The 19,579-nt window shown below is 42.1% G+C and overlaps 2 protein-coding genes across 2 annotated transcripts in view; one reads left to right on the top strand and one right to left on the bottom strand.

Moving 5' to 3' along the window:
• The first annotated feature begins 5,116 nt into the window (after nucleotides 1-5,116).
• Nucleotides 5,117-7,474, top strand: CREBZF (CREB/ATF bZIP transcription factor). The gene is made up of 2 exons (XM_072401601.1): nucleotides 5,117-5,937; nucleotides 6,992-7,474. The coding sequence occupies exons 1-2, from the start codon at nucleotides 5,195-5,197 to the stop codon at nucleotides 7,005-7,007; spliced, it is 759 nt and encodes a 252-aa protein (XP_072257702.1). The 5' UTR covers nucleotides 5,117-5,194; the 3' UTR covers nucleotides 7,008-7,474.
• A 4,689-nt stretch (nucleotides 7,475-12,163) lies between these two features.
• Nucleotides 12,164-19,579, bottom strand: part of TMEM126A (transmembrane protein 126A) — an 8,086-nt gene continuing 670 nt past the window's right edge. Inside the window, exons 2-5 of the mRNA XM_072401613.1 lie at nucleotides 19,077-19,195; nucleotides 15,878-16,071; nucleotides 13,535-13,652; nucleotides 12,164-12,476 (exon numbers count right to left, since the gene is read on the bottom strand). Of these exons, the coding sequence (XP_072257714.1) occupies nucleotides 12,281-12,476; nucleotides 13,535-13,652; nucleotides 15,878-16,071; nucleotides 19,077-19,195 (627 nt within the window). The 3' untranslated portion in view covers nucleotides 12,164-12,280. The remainder of the gene's footprint in view (nucleotides 12,477-13,534; nucleotides 13,653-15,877; nucleotides 16,072-19,076; nucleotides 19,196-19,579) is intronic.

The raw sequence follows: 19,579 nt of genomic DNA, 5'->3' as shown, positions 1-19,579 counted from the left end.
GGGCCAGAGTTTGACACCCCTGTTCTAACTGAACTGTAGTGAGAAAAAAAATCATTTTACATTTTGCTTTAACAAAACCTTCCTGACCTCTGGTGGCAGATGAATGAATCCTTGGTTCAACATTCTACTGTTTGTTTTTAATGTAATAACCCTAAACATTTTATCCTTGGACACTTTGCCTTTTCATACCAGATCTAGGTACTGTAAAGAATCCTTTTAACATTGAAAGAATACATTTCAATACAATACAAAAAAATCACAAACAAAAAATGCTTAGGGCGTGCTGGAATATAGTAAGATGATCAGTGGCAAAAGCAGCCAACATTGTGTCCCTGTGCAGAACTGACTTTGGAGCCTCCTGTTGATCTGACTTGGGTTCCTCGTGGGGCCCTTGTGTAGTAGCACACTTTGCATCTCCCATGTCTGCACCTGAAAATGACACAGCTTTAGAACGCACCTGAAAGAGACAGCTTTAGAACGCCTAAGGGCACTTTAAAGAGACATTGTGACCTTGCCAGTGCAGGGCAAAGTGTCTTTTTCAATGCCCCCTTTCCCAACTCCTATATACTTTCCTTGTCGGCACTCCCCTGCAGCTTCTTCCCAAGAGTCTACTTTGATACCATCACTGGCCAGGTAACGTTGCCCCTTTAGGATGTCCAGAATGAACACAGTGACGGGGGTCTTATTAAAGGTTATGAATGCTTATGCTTATGGCTTCCTACACAGACCCTGAAAAGTCTTTGCATTCCATTGAAATATAAATCAAATTGAATCCGTTTATAAAGCGATGAATCTGATCAGATCAATCAATCTGTCAGATTCACTGCTTTATAAACAGACCCCTATATGTGTTTAAAAAAATGTGTAAAACCATAGAACTTCCTACTTGCTAAAATACGATGTCATGATCTTGTTCCATGCTGTGACCTCTGGACATGGGAGAGTCGTTCCTTATTAGTGTTAATCATTAACTTCACATCTCAATTAACAAAGCTGTCTCGTGAGTCTCCCTGATTATGATTATCTTATTGGTTAAGGCTTAGTATGGACACTTTATAATTGTCTCTTTAAACACTGTGACCCTTTGCAGCGACATATGCATGAATAAATGCTGTAGGGAATGTGCTGTTGTGTTCTATGGAGAGGTTACCGGGGTTGGGATGCTGATGGGAGGCTCCCTATTGTATCCTCCCCAGAATAAACAATAGTGGTACCCTGTTTCCCTGATTATAAGGCACTGTCTTATATTTTTTGAAATGCTGCTGCTGCATTAGGATGCTATAAGGCAATGTTGTCACCCAGTGACAGGAAGTCATTTACTAACGGATCACCAGGTAAAGTTACATTAATACCAATCCCTATGAAGCATTACTATCCAAAATCTGCTCAAATCATCATAAGATATACATTTACTTAGTATATGGACTTATTTATATTGGTGTTACTCTCCGATGACAAAATTTAGCGGTCTGTAGCTTCAGACTGCGGTCTGCAGTGACAAATATTTGATTCTAAGCAGTCTTGACAATTTTTTTCCCATCTAGATTCAATTATGGGAAGTTAATGAAAATTCCCGTCCATCTGGTTTCTGTCGCTGGTGAGGGTTCGCACTGACGGGTTATGAATGAACTTTATATAGAAGATAAATATGTAAACACTACGAAGAAGCAATAATATCTCTAATATCTGGGGGTCGGTGCTGTCTGGCATTTAAATGATGTCTGCTGAAATAAATAGATTCATACATAATGGATGGGACACGGTTTATTTTGTTTCATTACAAACCGGGTCTCTGCAAAGGATCATCCTAATGCTAATTAGCCCGGGGTAAAGGTATGAATAAATGAGGTGTGAAATATACAGAAAATTACTTTTGGGTAAATTTTTGTGATATAGGACCGGGGGCTTGCCCTTGTTTAGCATCAGCTCTCTGTTGGTGGACAGGAGGGTTTTTATTCCAGGCAGGGCTTGATTAGACACCCCTGCTGTTAAGTCCCTGAAGTATATGGACCTGGATGCTTGGTTGGTGGTGCCGGGCTTTCTCTTAGTATTTGGGCTTGCTGTAACATAAGGAGCGTACATGTCCTCTTCTCAAATGTCTCTAAGACAATATAAAACTCTCATCTCCAGGGGACTGCAATATTGAGGTATACTATTGATACCAGGGTTGGGCATGACCAACCCCAGCCAATTGCTATTAACTGCTTGCTGTCTGGGAGCATTCACTAGAGTGTTTAAGTGCTGATTCCATGGACTACAAAGCCAGACTACAACACTTTACCACTGAAGTTACTGTCACCAAGCAAAATTATTTCTCCACTGTCATATCCTCTCAAGCTTCCAACCCACATTGTCTTGGTATCACCCTTGATTCTGCCCTCTCATTTACCCCCCATTTTCTGAACATTTCCAGGTCCTGTCACTTTCACCTGTGCAACATCTCCAAAATCCATCCCTACTTGTCCCCTGAGACTACCAAACTCCTTGGCCTAAACGCTCAAAAGATACCATAAGCAGTTTTACTTTCCATGTTGCTGGCACAGCTATCACTCTTCTCTTCTTGCCAACATACTGGGTTGGTGGCAGGGTCCTTGGCATTCTCTCTTACAATGCAGGACTGCTGATTCTGCACTGTACATCTCTCGTCTGGACTACTGTAACTCCTCCTCACTGGTATTCCACTAACCCGACTCTCTCCTCTACAATCTATTATGAATGCTGCAGCCAGACTCATCCATCCTTCCCACTGCTCCTCCTCCGCTGCATCTCTTTGTAGTTCTCTTCATTGGCTTCCATTACACCTTAGAATCAAATTCAAGCTTTCAATTACCTTTCTGACCTTATAGAAAAATACTCCCCTAGCCGCTCTCTATGTTCCTCCAATGACTTACTACTGACTTCTAGAGATGAGCAAGAATGCCTCTGGCATTCTCGCAAAAATTTCCTTGAACTCCCAATGGTTCCGCAAAATTTCGGGTAACTGATTTCACAAAACCATTGGAAGAGGAAATTAAAACAGGAGGATTCCCAGAGTTGCATTCAGCCCTGGGAATCCTCCTGTTTGCGATCCCCGGGGCACTAGAGGTTAACCTCCCTAGCGGTAACCCCGAGTGTGACTCGGGGTAGAAAAAAGTTGCTACAAGTGGTAACCCCGAGTCACACTCCGGGTTGGAACACCTAGGGAAGGTTAGAAAATAGAGTGCTTACCTGATCCGCCGGGGTCCTGCGCCGTCCAGCGCCGCGATCTCTGTCTTCTTTCTTCTTCCTGCTTCTGCATCCGATGAGTCACCGGGGGAGTTCCCAGTGACGTCAGTGCGTGTGCCCTGGAAATCCTCCTATTCGGCGAGAGCTCGACCTCTCGGCAAATCAGAAGGCCATTCTCGCTTACATTTTCAGTAAGCGAGAAAGGGCAGATTCGCAGCGGGATCGAACTTAATATTCTCGCTCATCCCTACTGACTTCCTCACTCAAAACCTCATCACACACACGGCTCCGAAACTTTTCTAGAGCTGTCCATATCAAAGCACAGCTTTCTCCAGAAATTAATGAATGTCTAGGTTCCATAAAGTTTTTTTTGCTTTGTTTGTGATTAGCTCACAGTGAGGATTTTATACAGTAACTGATACCATGCTGCCTAATAATATGTTGAGACAAACATCTGTCCTAATTGCATTGATTAAAATAATGTACTTGTTCCGACTTACATACAAATTCAACTTAAGGGCATCTATCCCGTATGTAACCCTGCACTTTGAATAAAGATGCATTGGTTTCACCGTTCCTAAAGAAGCAGATTCTGAGAAACGTGGTGAGTTTGTGATGAATAAGTGTACTTAATGTTTTTAATGATGTTTTTTTTTTTTAATCTTAGAGCTATTTTTATTAAACAGGGAATCAGACATCTATTGTGGGAGTTTTCCAGGTCTATGTGTTTCAATGGCCGTAATTGATTCCCACCAGGGAATGTTAGCTTCCCTGTTTTATAAATAGAGCCCCTAAAGAGGACATGTAGTTGTCGAAACATTTGGTAGGTGCATTAAATTGCTTTCATTTAGTAAAAGGTCTCCACTAAACGCTAGGTCGATCAGCTAAAGCTTACAGAACCCATAGCAACCTCTGAATGAATCCTAGGACTCCATGGAACCTTGGTTGGGCATGGCTGCTCCAGTAATGGCTGGGCAGTATTTCTCAAGGTGCATTTGCTGATGGTGATAAACATCCACTGGAAGTCTTCAACACCAGCAATTGGAACATAGTGGCAACAAGCTGACAATCATGCACTGACTTCCTTGTTGTGTCTCTCAGGGGTCAAAAACAAGTGCAGCCATGATCTTTGCTGATCTCCTAAAAATAATTTTCTTTTTATTGGCAAATGTTTTTAATCTAGGACAGGGGTGTCAAACTCAAATACACAGTGGGGCAAAATGAAAAATTTGGACAAAGTCAACCTTGATATTTATTGAAAAAATATTTACAATTGAGGAAGGTCACTAATGCAGTGTTTTTCAACTTTTTTTGAGCCACTCTCATGGCACACTAGTGTGCCGCGGCACAGTGGTTGAAAATCACTACACTAATGAATGTCAACAGAGGAGGGGACAGTTGTGGGTCCTGATTGACGGGACAGCAGAGCATTCTGGGATTTGTAGTATTAGGGGTGTATGCTTTGTCTACCGGCTAGCCAACTCTAGTAGACATTTGATATTTGCTCGCGGGCTAAATATAATTACAGTGCAGCCTGAGTTTGACACCATTGATCTAGGGTCATATCCATTCCAGTTTTGCTTGATCACCCAGGTGCTTCTATGACAGTCTATCCTCTCCAATCTTGAAAAGCTCAACTAAATCAGGCCCAATGACACTTCTGTAGTCCTTTTCTTGGTGGTACTGGAGGAATAGAAGTTACCTGGAGAATGCGGGGGTAAGGAAGAGAGGGTAAAAAGACAGGGGGCCCCTGGTGGTCACAGAGGGTACTGCTCTAGATGTCACAACTCAATTTGACAATTTGGAGACAACCCTATTACAAAAAGAGCCTGAACAAGGATTTTTAACGAGGCGGGCCTAGGCGGACACAAAGCTGGCAATCTGCGCGCGCAACCAAAGCGGTCACTTCCTATTTCCGGTTGCTGAGGCGCCATCAAGACGTTGGCGCAGCTGTGCGGGAGGTTATATTCGCCTACTTTTCCGCGTCACCATGAGACGACGGCAAAGAGAACGTGCCCAGCCAGCAAACACTACACCCCGTAAGAGGAAAAACCGGAGCGTGGAGGGCTCAGAGGAGGAGGGCCTGATTTCCGACCTGGGTGAGCTGCTACGTGCGGAGGAGGCTGCGTCGGCCTGGTGGAAAGACGACCTTGACCGTCCCACAGATGACTCCCTAGCCGAACTTTTGCAGGAGCTGGCCGCCTGCGAAGAAGGAGAAGCCGCACTAGGCCACCAGGCCTTTCAGCTCGCGGAAGCTACTTCCGCCCCTCCAAATATGGCGCCCGCAGCCAACCAGAGGGCGGCCCGGGGCGGCAATAAGAACGCAGTGGCAGCGCGCCTGAACCGGTTACGTAAGAAGGAATACGTGAGCGGCCTGGAGGGGAAAGTAGCGCGCCTATCCGAGGACAACCTACGGCTAGAGCGGGAAAACCGAGGCCTGGGAGCGCGCGTGCGCCAGCTGGAGGAGGAGACTCGTTACCTTAGAGCTGTGCTGGCCAATGACAGCGCTTTGTCTAACCTTCTGGGTCGCTTAACCGGGCTGGGCGGAGTCAAGTTGTCGACGTCACTTTACAGCGAGATGGATAAGGAGCCGCGCGAGCACGACTACGCCTTACCTGCAGAAGAGCGAGAGACCCCTAGCGGTGGAGGAGTGTGTTTACACGTAGACCAAAACAAGGTGTCAGTGGAGTTCTGTCCTGCATGTGCAAGGAGTGCAGCAACTACAACCAAAATGTAGGGTCAAGTATTTGATCTATGTGTGCTGGACATCAGAAGACAGACTCTGTGCATGCTGGGCATAGGCAGCCATCTCCAGATCTTCTATAAAGATGTATAGGTGTAGGCTGTGTGAAGTGCATTGCAGTATTGCATATTCATATCTTGGTATCAATATATACTAAGTGCTGTCTGCAGCATATATAACATCCTCCTTGCCTACAGCAGACTATTGCCTTCAAGTATAGGTGACTGCAGCTGGATCGTCATCAGTAGGCTGATGGGGGCCCTGATCAATGGCCAGCAAAGGGTGCCCGAGTTGCATTTTTGCCTTTCCACTTACACGTAGGCAACCCAAGGCTCTTTGTATACTACAGAACGGTCCCAGCATGCTCTGTATCTGCAGTGATAGACACAGACTGTAATAAGTGTGCTTGTATATGGTTTCTAATCAGTTTGGGTTGTACAATGTTACGAGGAAGAGGGGGACATTCAAATCATATTCATCTTTACCGGAAGACTTCTAAAGCCCGATATGTTTGCTTCTTTTAAGCATTTAATTATACCCCCCCCCTTGTATACCTGCTAGGATCTGAAGGGCTGCAGTCCTGCATTCCCCTTCTATAAATTGTCCTTTGTCCGTAACTGTGACGTACAGCACCTTAGTTCACCTCCCAGGGCTGTACTGCACGGATGTCAGAGGCATGTACACAAATGCTGGGCCACAGCCTTTTAAAGCTTAGTGAGTATGCAACTGGAGGTAAAAGTTTAATATGAACGTTCCTATGGCAAAGATAAGGGGAATGGGGAGGGCTTTGTTGGTTTTGTGATTTCATTTGAAGTTGTCCTTAAATGATGCAAAGTTCTTGGAAAATTAAGTTTAACTCGTATATTCACTAAGGCAATATGTAACTGATCTTCATACAATATCACAATGCATGGTGTTATGATCCTCAGTTATAGATCCTTGTATGGCTTTATTGAACATGCTGACTTGTCATATTTAATTGCAAATGGTGACTACATAAAAGTCTGTATCCATTGTACAATACTAGTAAACTTTTCTTGACAGTTTCTCTTTTAGGTGACTTGATGGCTTGCTCCGTTGTAGGAGTTAAAGAGCAGTTCCTTATCGTCTTTCAACCTGGTAAGGATCCCAGCGCTTACCTAATGCAGACTTAGCCTTGGGTAGGGTGGGCAGACGAGAGGACAAGTTGGGATGCGCTACATCTTAGACTGATTTCTGTCCAATGTATGAGTAATAACACTTGGGTACTCTGTCTCATAAAGCAGAGGTACTGCCTAAATCTTGTTCCCATTTAATGTTCAATGTTCAACCCAGAATTTTATTTTAAGCTCGGTGGGAAGAAACCGTAGGTGGGCAGCAGCCCCTGTAATGTGACCGAAATCCTCAGTAAGCCGGGTGGTTACTAAAAAGTGCCAGGTGGTGTGCCCAGCTAGAAGGGGCTGGGGAGAACACTGACATTTATTTTGCTAAATTGTATTGGACCTGATGAGGTGGCTGGATTCCCTTGTGGGCTAGCTTGTATAAATTGTCCAATATGACATTGTGGGGGGGGGGGGGGTTAATGTTGCCATCTACAGCAGGATGACGCTAAATGCCCCATGGTATGGGAAGTACCATCTGGCTATACATTGGGCATCACATTACTGTTCGGCATGTTTGGGTCTTTTATAGAGGGTGGCCTGAACATCTGAGAACACTTGTATTTGTTTTGTCATTTAATTTTTCACTGGCAGTCTTTCCTGTTTGGTATCTCTGAAACCAAAGCCGGGCTACGCAAGTGCAGCTCAGCTTTTTTTGACAGATACCAGGGAAAATCAGGCAGATTGGCGGGGTTATTGTAGGAAGGGACATTGACTGTCCCTTTCTGCAATAATGACCAGCCTGATTGTGGCTTCTTAAAATCAGAACTTCTGCTTTGATGGTTCTTCTTTCTTTAATAATTTCTTCTCATAGATGTCATGATATTGTGACGCATTCATAGAAATAAAAAATTTTGACTGTAGTTCTGAAGTCACAAGGTAGGGAGAGCCCTAGATTGTTTTTCTCCTAGCATCATCCTCCTGTACATCGCAGTATAAACCCCATCTGTCCAATCTGACTGCTGTTTGAAATGAAAAGATCCAGGAAGCACAATACTCCATATGCTGGCATGAATGGGAAACTTAAAACTGTTCTCCTGTGGCGGGCTCGATCTACATTATAATGTCCATTTATTAAATTAAAGGTGAAGGATGCACCAAGGCTTATTTTGATGCATGATGGCATATGCTGCATGGCAGTTGATGTATATTGACTTTGCTTGCATACGACGATAAAGTTGATTAAAACAGCTGGTATAGAACCATAAAGCCAATCAAAGACTGCATTATCCCCAGCCTCTTTTAGCAGGGTGTGCCACCTGGCACGTTAAGGTACCCACCCAGTATAGGGGCACTGGACAGTTGGGGCATAATACCAAGACAATGGAAAAATAAGACGAATGAGGAGAGCTTTAAAAAAAACTGAAACAGAATATTAGGTGATGTGATAAATCTGTTATTGGGTGCCCTCCCACTCAATTTTTGACTACCGAGCTACAACATCTCTCCACCCAGCTGGAAAAAAATTTCTCTGGAGAACAGTGAAAGACCAAAATAATTGTACGCGGAGCCATGCAACACTTTAACAGCATGTATTGTTACCACAATTATTTTCCTTTGCTGAGGATTTGAAGTTTCTCTTAGCCGTAACCCGTAATTTATCAATTCCCTTACTCATTCTTCTTAGTATAGCACACCAATGATTTTGTTGCTGTCCTAGACATGACATTGAAATCTGACACAACCTTGGCCTGCTTTAGTTCTTTTAGATTCTTCTCAGCCAGAAATTGCTTCTATACTCAAGCTTTGCACAAGGTCCAAACGAAGTGCCTGATGGATGTTTAAGGGCTCACGGCAACCGTAGATCTTCCCTGGTTTTCTAGCTCATACTGCACAGATGATTCTTGGCATAAGACTGGTTGCTGTAGCCATAAACATAATTCAGGCGCTTTGGGAATGGAGGCATTCAATGTTTTTTTACATGTTTAGAAAGAAATTGTATTGCCAGGAGCACTACTGAATGTACAAACGAGGGAAATGCTTAAAGTTTTCTGTTTATTTAATATTAGACATCTGTTTAGCAATTTTTGGGAAAAAGCAGCATTGGAAGACTCAACTACACCGTTCCAGAATGACAAATATGACCAATATTCTATTGTGTTCTTTTTAAATGTTATACATGATGTGCTATGGCTGTTAATATAGTTACTGTAATAAAACTCGTGCTGCAAATGGTGTGCGATTAGTTTTTGTTATATTGGGAGTTGTTGGGGTTCTTGGGATTTAGAATATAGTTGGTAAAACGATAATAAAATATTTCCTCTTCTCTTTAAACAGCTCCATCCTCGTCATCCTTGCCTTGTACATGGAGGAGGTAGTAGGTAGCCAAGCTTGTCATGTAAAAAAACAACATGTACTTAGAACACAAAATAATTTGTGGGTACTGTGCTAATGCACAAAAATGTGACAACCTTATATCAACTTTATTTTTTTTTGTTTTTTCCTCCATTAGTGACTGGGATTACTGCATCATCAATGTGCGTTAGCGATTCCTGCAGAATGCAAATGAGCGCCTGCAAATGCTTAGATATTTTCTAGATGCAAATTTTCCTATTCTCACAGACTCTGCCATTTAACAAAACACTTTTCAGGCTGCTTGTGTGAATGGGCATTTACTGGTGCTGTCTATTCAGAACAATCTTTGTCAGTAAGGCTTTGCTCGGACCTGGTTTTTCCAGGCTTTTTACAGCCTGTAAATGCTTGAAATCACCATAAACAAATGAATGGTCTGTGTTTTTTGTCCAGGCTTTAGGCATTTATGAGTGGTTGTTCAGAAACTCGATGCAGCTCCTTGGGTCATGCTGCTGTCCAAACATCTCCACAGATTTGCATTCAACTGCTTGTAAATGCTTGTGTTAAAGGTGTTTTTAAAGCCAGTACAAATGCCTATGCAAGACTTTTTTTTTTTGTGATTCTGGGTGCCTAGATCTGCAGAGTAGACCCACAGGGCCAGTTACCGGTCACTGTATTTTAGAAGTAGGGGTGAACATGCCATCGCAGGATAGTTGCTTCTCCTCTTCCATTCCTAAGCTGTATAGTTGTCCTACTCGCTCCATACTAACTAGGCTATTCATTTGTTGCCTGTATAGGCTGCAGGTCTCTGGTCCAGTGGGGTCCCCAAACTTTTGGGACCACTAAACTTTTGGGCTCCAGAGCCTGCATGTGTGTCCCTTGAAGGGGAAGAACTCTTCCCCCAGTCTGACGTCATGACGCCAGAACCCACAGACTCTCCCATTGGGGGCTTGGACCTCAACCTTCCCACCTCCTTGAGCATGTGATGCATAAGTGAGACATTTTCAGTAAAATTTTTGGGGGCCATTTTGACCCCGTCAGGGAATGCAGGGGCCTGAGCTGCGGATCACTGGTTGGCAACCGCTGCTCTAGGTGAGATCTCCAGCTGGTTGCATTTTCCCTGCCTGGCTCCAGCATAAACATTTACTGAGTGTGCAGGTAATCTCCAACACTCCTGGGCATTGGAATCTGCTTAGTAGCAGTCATCTTTGTGATGGTATGGCTTACAAAAAGTCTGACCTTTCTAAAAGTGTCTACGACAGCATGTGTATGTGCTAATTCCAAACAATCTACGCATGTGAAGATCCTTGAAAGTGTTTTTAGATGACAGGATTTCTGCAAGCTTCCCCTTGTTTTGGCTTCCTTCTCTCAAGGCAGACAAGCCCTAGGACACATCCACCACAACTACCAATATCAGTCATGGCTGCAAATAGTGGTGATGGTACCTTTTAAAAACATAACTTATGTTTGTATAACACTCCTGTTACTGTTTGTATGATTAACCTAATTTTAAATCACAATATGGGAAGAAGAGATGCCTGGCAGGGTTTGACTATAAACTTTTGATAACATGGGGGAAGCCAAAATAGGTTTGCAAGTGCTCTGTAAACCTCCACGTGGTGTGGTTAAAAAAAAAAAAAAAAAAACTCTGCTGGTTAGCAGTTCTTGTATATGGTGGCTGTATTAGTTCTTTATATCTTAGTTCTAAAATATTTTTAACAAGTACAGAAGTTACTTGTTGTCCTTGTTGCAGATCTCCTGGTGACTGGGAGGTAAGACATAAAACCTATCCAGTAATAAAATATCTTGTATGCACAGGCCATAGTCCCATGACATTGCCATAGGTCTTTTTAGGGCTAGAGAGCCAATGAACCAAGCTGCATGTTTTGGGGATGGGGAAAGAAGAATGTATTGACGTAAAGGCAAACCTGTAAGAAGTTCTGCCTGTGTGACTCTACTTCTGTAAATTTAATGGATGAATTTGCATAAATAAGGTTTATTTTGCATGTTCTGAAAAAAGGAAACTAATCCAGCCACCATGCCTGGTAAGCTCTCAAGTAGGTAGTGTTTGCTGTACTTAGCATTACTATTTTGTATTATATTGGAGAGCTTTTTCATGAACAGCCTTTTCTATTATATACATGGGATAGGTAACACAAGCTATTTTCTTTGCTAACAAGTGATTTACATGACAGCAGTTATCTGTAATGCTGGAGGGGGAACAGCCCTAAACACAATTGTCATCTGAGATGGTGTCATTAAAGGGGGCTCCAGCTGCACCTTGTCCAGACCATTGAGTTATGAGTCAAAATGCCCCTTTCCTCTCTAGGCTCTGTCTGTAATTATTAAAAATAAAAAAATGAGGTCTATAGTGCCAACATATTACACAGCCCTGTACAATAAATGACAGACAGATACAGACAGTGACACAGGAGGAGGGGAGGACCCTGCCCCGAAGAGCTTACAATTTAGGAGGAAGTATAACACAATAGAAGAGAAGATATGGAGTCCAGCGGACTAAAAGACAGAAATATTATAAGTATATTATAATATAAGTGAGCAGATGACCTCCTTTCGGCTTTAGTAAACCTAGCATTAGGTAGAAAGATAAAAACCTGTTACATTTTCCAAATTGACTCCCTGTGGCAATGGTTTACCACACAGGAGGAAAAATAAAGTGACCCATCAGTTACAATTCTGCAGGATGGAGACCTCCCACTGCTTTCATTTAATCGCTACAAACTATGCGCTCCCCTGGTTGAATATTACTATGCTAGACAAAATGCACTGGGTACGTAATGGTTTTTATTTTGCCTCTAATTACACTTCAGGCTTTTATACACGATAAAAAAAAACAAAAGTTATTTTACAAGGAAATTGTTTTCTGCATAAACCAGGTAATTCATTCTGGTAGGGTCTCCGTCTCTGGAAGGGGTGACATCCGAAGCGCTTTTTTCATAGTATTCATTTGTGTGTAAGTGATGAAGATGCTGGCTCCAGCTTGAAACAGTATGAAATATTTCATTCTCATGAACATCGGCTTGCCGAAGGATATCATTTCCTGCATCATGGAAGTCCCTTTTTGAGCCTGTGGTTTACTGTTAGATACAATACAAAACATTTCTTTAAAAATTTTAGCTCTTGAGGGGGGTATATACTTTGTACTTCAACAAGACAAATTTATCAGCAGTAGATATAAAAACAAATGATGTATTAATAAACAGCACCAATATATTATGCAGTGCTATATATTTATTAGGTTACAAATGACTGACACAGAAGGAGAAGAGAACCCTGCCAAGAGCTTACAATCTAGGAGGTGGGGGGAATAACACACAATAGGAGTGGGGATGTGGAGTGCTGGGTTAGTAGTGAGGGTTTAAAGAGACAGAAGAACACGGGTAGGTGAGTTTGAAAAGATGGGTTTTAGAAGCTTTTAAAATGAGCAGAAAGTAGCAAGCTGATTAGGATGAATGACAAATATTCATTGCAAACATTGATTATAAAGTACATAATCTGGCTGGTCATTATTGCATTATTGCAAAAAAAGCTAAGGTGAATCAGCTTTGTCTGCCAAGTTCCAGCACATGGCATACACTGACAGTGGTGGCAGTCAGTTTTTGAGGGGGATGTGTGAAAAGCAGAGCCTTTGATGAAGGCTGTGATGCTGGATAACTGGGTCAGAGCATCTCCAAACTGGCAGGGCTTGTGAGGTGTTCCTGGTATACAATGTTTAATACCTATCAAGGAATGGTAACGGTCAACAAATTTTACTGCAGCTCACTATAGGAAGCTAGGGCAAATGGAGCTCCAAGCATATATATATATATGGGTGACATTCTTCCCAGTGGCCATCAATGTAAGAAAAATTATTCCCATTGATCACCACACTAATATAATGTGATCTATAGATATAGTAAATATAGAAGGGGTTCCCTGAAGATTTGAAAGTTATTTCAAAGAGTTCCCCCAAAGGACAAGAACGGATCCAAAAATGTTCTTTTAGAGCATTGCCATGACTTTCCCCAAGAATGTGTCCACCTTCTAATCAGTGCCTATTATGACTGCAATATATAAACCTTTCAGGTTCCGTAGCCCTCACGCAAAACTTTTTCAAAGAATCATTGAAAAAAAAAAAAAAAAAAACCTTACTTACTTCAGCACAGATGGTAAATTGATGACAGCACCCAGCACAAATGAACCCAAACCACCTACACATCCTCCAATGTAGCTACTCATCAGCAGAGTAGAAACGGGGGTTTCATGGGCACAATCTGCAAAAAAAATAAATAAAATTAGATAACCATCTTATATTGAATCCCCGGTCATAGAGACTGTGCTATAGGCTGGCGACAGGAAGACTTTTGCTATGAATTAAAGATTGTCATTATTGTGCACTGCAGAGCCAAGTACCAATCCCTGGGATAATGTTACTGATTGTCATTATTCTAAATTGCTGGGATAATGTTACCGAAGATTAATGCCGTCTACATTGGTATGGTTTACAGCATCCCATTTACATCCTGCTGTGACAGCCCCTTCCCCCAACACGGTGCTGATTCAACAAGAGAAATATTACCCTTGCTACCATTACATTGGATTGTGAGCCCCTTGAGACACAGCTAGTGACGGAACTATAGACTTTGTACAGCTCTGCCAGTGCTATACAGGTTAACAATTGAAAACCCGGCCATCGATAATCCGGTTCTTTAAGTTTTCCGGCATGAATTTCGGATCGCATTTTCAATTCAGGGACTGTATTACACTGTTTGGCCACTGATGTTTTGATGGCGCTGTTCTCCAGAAACAGCTGTTAGGTCTTACTTGCTACACTAAATACACACTGAGACGTCCCTGCTGCCTGCTCTCTGGAACTGTGCCACATGTCCGTGGTTCAGTATAACTTGAAAAATCCTGAATTTTCAAAAATCCGGCACTCCTCAGGTCCGGAGGTTGCCGGAGTTTTGATTGTCAACCTGTATAATAATTACCCCCTTATCCTCGCTCAAGCCCTGCCCCTACCCCCTTTTTTCTGAAGCGTTTGTGCTGTATTTTAATATTAATATTAAACAGGATTCATATAGCACCAACATATTACGCAGCGCTGTACATTAAATAGGGGCTGTACTGCCAATCTTATCCAGTTTATGCCCAGCCTTAGCCGAGGGTGTCCTAACCAAACTACACCAGTTATAACACCATATATAATGCTATCCAAGTAAATTACATATATACACATAGTGGCTTAAAGTATTCAAATTCCCTTCTAACATGACAATGACCCAGCACACAGAAATGGCATAGGAACAACTAGTGGTCCAGCCAGAGCCCTGACCTATCAAACATCTCTGGAGAGACCTGAACATGGCCATCCATCGACATTTCACATCCAACCTGACTAAGGTAGAGATGATTTGCAAAGAAGCAGACAATTATTACACACTATTGATATAGCGTTGACATAATATGCAGCGTTGTACAAAGTCCATAATCATGTTGCTAGCTGTCCCTACCATAGTCCCTACAATCTAATGTCCCTACCATAGTCATATCATTATTACAGTCTAAGGACAATTTTGTGGGGAAGAGCCAATCAATTTAACTCCATGGTATTACAATGTGGGAGGAAACCGGAGTACCCAGAGGAAACCCACACAAACATGGGGAGAACCTGCAAACTCCATGCAGATAGTGTCCTGGCTGAGATTCGAACCTGGGAACTTGACTGCAAAGACCGGAGTGCTAACCACTGAGCCACCATGCTGCATATCCCCCAATCCAGGTGTGCAAAGGTTGTTGCATCATCACCACAAAAGACTCAGGGCTGCAATTGCTGCGTCAACTAAAGCTGCGGACATACTTGCAATAATTATCGTTGGAAACGAATGACTAACGACCGATGGTCAGATAGTCGTTAACAAAAGAAGTGCACAACGACGCGGACGAACGAGGACTGTTGCTGGGAATTAAAGACTGTCCCAGCGGATATGATTGAGCGACGATCGTTCACTATCTATTGTGTGTATGGTCGTTCAGTGATCGTGGATGTTTCTGCAATACACTTTCTCCTGTAAAAGTCACTCCCTGCATCGTTCAAACGATCGTATCTAGCGTGTGTACACTATTGGTGGATTATATTTGAATGATCGTATTGTTACAACATTTACAGAATTGTGCACAATACGATCGTTCAATATATTCGTGCATATTCGTTAGTTGTTCGTTTTCTAATGATAATTATTGCAAGTGTGTATCTAGATTAAAGGGTCTGAATATTTATTGAAATTTGAAATTTCTTTTTAAATACATTTACCAAATTTGTCATTATGGGGTACTGAATGTAGATTCACAAGGAAAAAAAAAACGAGAGAATTGAAACGATTATAGCATCGAGCTGCAACATATCAAATAGAAAAAAGTGAAGGGAATCTGAATACTTTCTGAAGCCGCAGTATACATTCAATCTTACAATCTTTTTAGAGTATTAAAAGTCACAAACCTTCAAAGAGGGAACGGGTTATGAGCATTTCATAATATACACCACTTAGCAGTAAGGGAACTGCAACAGCTGGCACGAGGGACAACAGGTAACTTTTCCTGACTTTTAGTGTTCTTCTGAATAGGTTGTTAGACATCACGCCACAAGCCGTGGCATTTACAGCAACGAACGAAGATGCATACTTAAAGAAAAACCTGCCAGGGAACACACAAAGCTCAGGTGATTATGTTGATTAAAAATTAGAAGAAGCAAAAGTTAAGAAATGCTAAGAAGGAATGAAATACTTTTTTTTAAGATTTTATAAATCATAAATTGTACTTTAACAATATTTATATAGCGCCAACATATTACGCAGCACTGTACATTAAATAGGGGTTGCAAATGACAAAGAGATACAGACAGTGACACAGGAGGGGGTGATGACCCTGCCCCGAAGAGCTTACAATCTAGGAGGAGGGGGAAGTAGCAAACAACAGGAGGAATTCTTCTAGGGTTCTATTTATTAAACGGAATCAGACATTCCCTTGTGTGTTTCAATGGCAGTAATTGATTCCCACAAGGGAATGTTTGAGAAAATGTCTGATTTACTGTTTTTTTAATAGAGCCCTAGAAGTAGAAATGGCACGGGCAAGGAACCTGGATGGCAGATTACACACATGCAATAATTGTTGTTGGAAAGGACCTTTCACGACCCTTTCCAAGGATAAAAGGCTGCATGATGTATGAACGAGAGATGTACATACAGCACCGTTCCGTGCTATGAAGAGGGGAGGGGGGAGAATAGACGTAGCGGCACCCCGCTGTGCTCTCTCCTCTTCACTTTAATTGTGATCGTTCGTCGTCTGTGGATCTGCCAGGACGTATGACAAGTGTTGTACACACGCCAGATTCTCGTCCGATATCAGCCCTGAGGCGATTATCGGATGAGAATCATCTGACGTGTGTACGTAGTCTTAGTTTAGTACATTTTGTTTTGCAAGATGAGTTGTCTAGAATGAAAGGAAAGCCCTGTACAATCTATAGACTTCACTGGTATATTTGATCTAAAGACAAAGCTTCTTCAAGTTTTTGGGATTTCTTTTGACTGATGATGCAGAAAATCAGGGGAAGGAAAGGTAATGCAAAAAAAAAAAAAAAAAACTCTCTTTCCCGGTAACAAGCCCTTGATCCGTCTATAAACCAAGCTCCCGTGTGAGCTCAGCTTTCCTTGTCTTTCTGGTATTCATCGTTCCATCATCTGGGCCTTTCTCACGTCAGGCACAAGATCAGATGACGCTTGGCTGCACATGCGTGAGATCGATCACTTTCTGTCTTTACATTATAGACAAGCCCCCGATGACGCATGCCCGATCTTAGGCAGAAGGAGCAGCTCACAGCTTCATGGGATATATGGCACAAATATCCCAAGAGGCTACAGGCTTTCACTTCACAGCAATAAAAGCAGAAGATGAACTAAATCAAAGTATGAAGGAACAAAAAAAACATTTTTACATTATATAAAAAGCATGGTCACGCTTATATATAATAATAAAAATGTTATGGCTTGATGGCCCCCTTTAAACAGATTGGCCGCCAAGAACAGCACAGATTTGAAAACTAACAAAGGATATTTTGTATCCTTGGGAGTGTGTATATATATATATATATATATATATATATATATATATATATATATATATATATATAAAGTCTAGCAATTCAGCTGTATTTTCCTTCACACCTATGCAAATCCCTATGCACTGCTAGCTTCAATGCACTTCAAACCCATTCTGGCCAAACCCAGTGGCCAATCAAATTGACAGGGGAATCATTTATAAATACGCCCCCTCAGGGCAACGTTTCTCAACCAGGGTTTCTCCAGAAGGGTTCCTAGACTCTCGGTTCAGATTTACTGACGCCAGTGATATTTTTGGCTATCTGTAAGGGTGACATTCTTCTCACTGGCCAGCAATGTAAGAGGAATTCATTACACTGACCGCCACACTAATGTAGTGAGCTGTGGATATAGTAGTTATAGTAGGGGGTTCCCTGAAAGTTCCTTCAAAATAAAAAGGTAGAGAAAGGCTGCCTTAGAAGTTTCTGCAGAGGTAGACCAGCTTTAGGTTTGTGTCCATGACATTGGTTGGATAGCTGTTTGAGATTCCACAGACATAATTCAGATTTATTTGACTGGTGCTACCTGCAGCTGACTTGCTTCACATTTTTTTTGCATGCCAATTAACCTGTATGCGAATGCAAAACTAATTTGATGCAAACAAAAACTCACTGACAAAAATCATCCCAGTAGCCCAGGTGATCCAAGGCATGGGATGGCCTAATAAGAAAAAAAAAAATCTTGGTTGGACCTATCTGCGGTTGGACCCCCAGTCTCCTGGGCTTCACTATTGATCTCACCTATATTTTATTACTGGGATGGACCTTTTGAACCGCAGCTTCCTTCCTGTTTCGAATTATGGCCACCTTGATTGGCTGGGCCGGGATAAACGTTTTAGCTCATTCAGTCCCCACAGCTTCAGGGGAAACCACGTATCCCAGCTATTTTTGCATGTACGATTTTGACAGCTGAAGGGAGTAATCAGGCAGGTGGGTATGTTTTATTACAGAAAAAAAATTACCTGTCCCTTTCCAATAAAAATCTGCCTGATCTAATACAGGTCCTCTTTAACCCCCCTAGCGGTAATCCCAGGAAAGCGTTAACCTAAAATACCTTGTTCCATCGCTGTCCCCCGGAGTCCCGCGGACATGTTGTCTTTTTCGATCTCCAGCCGGCAACTGCAGATACGATCTCTGGGGTTTCCCGGTGACGTCGGTGCATGTTGAAGGATTGGCGGGAAATTCAAATAATTTTGTATTGGATTCAATACAGAATAGATGCATTGGGTCCAAAACAAAGAAGTGTTCATAAAATTATAATATATATATATATATATATATATATATATATATATGCTACTGTACAGTTACATTACATATTTAACTATTTTTTATTTTTAACAGATTTTGGTGTTTTTTTATTTAAAGTTTATTATAAAATTGTTTAACTATTGGACATATTTTGGTGAGTTATGCCTAAGAATAATATTTAATATAATATAATTAATATAAATAAAATAAAAATGTAATGATTTTTGCATTGAAATTTAGAGGGAATTAGAATGCTAGGGGGGTCAATAGAATGATGTAACCTAGGCTTACCTACCTTTCAACCCCAGAGAGGTTTTTAAAATTCTCTTGTATAAGCTGGGCTTTGGGTGAGATTTGTGGCGTTGGAGGTGTTTGATCGGTATCCCCGCCACCTTCTTCTTTCATGTTGTCACCCTGAAACAAGAAGACATGCCGATATACAAAACAAGTGAGAATAACTAATTAAGAGACTATCAGACCTGATATGCAGCTGCACAAGGGCCCCTGGACAGTCCTCAGCCAGCAGGGGCCCCTGCAGAAACTCACTCAGTCCTTACCTGCAAGCCTGTCCTCAGTTAACAGCTGCATTTTGGGCTGATAACTGCAGGCGCATACTGTGAGCTATCAACTGAGGCTAGGTTTGCAGTGAAGGACTGTGACAGCTGCTGCAGGGGCCCTGGTGGCTATGGATCGCATGCCCTTAGAGCCCCAAACATCCAGACCTTCGAGTAGAGGTGATTGGGGGATTACTAGAGAGCAATTAGGGGGGTGGGGTAGTAAGAGAGTGGGAGAAATAGG

This window comes from Pyxicephalus adspersus, chromosome 1, assembly GCF_032062135.1.
Source record: "Pyxicephalus adspersus chromosome 1, UCB_Pads_2.0, whole genome shotgun sequence".
Lineage (NCBI taxonomy): Eukaryota > Metazoa > Chordata > Amphibia > Anura > Pyxicephalidae > Pyxicephalus > Pyxicephalus adspersus.
This window is presented reverse-complemented; position numbering and strand designations above follow the sequence as displayed.

Coding starts and splice junctions, on each gene's coding strand:
- CREBZF (XM_072401601.1), top strand. CDS start 5,195: ATGAGACGACGGCAAAGAGAACGTGCCCAGCCAGCAAACACTACACCC.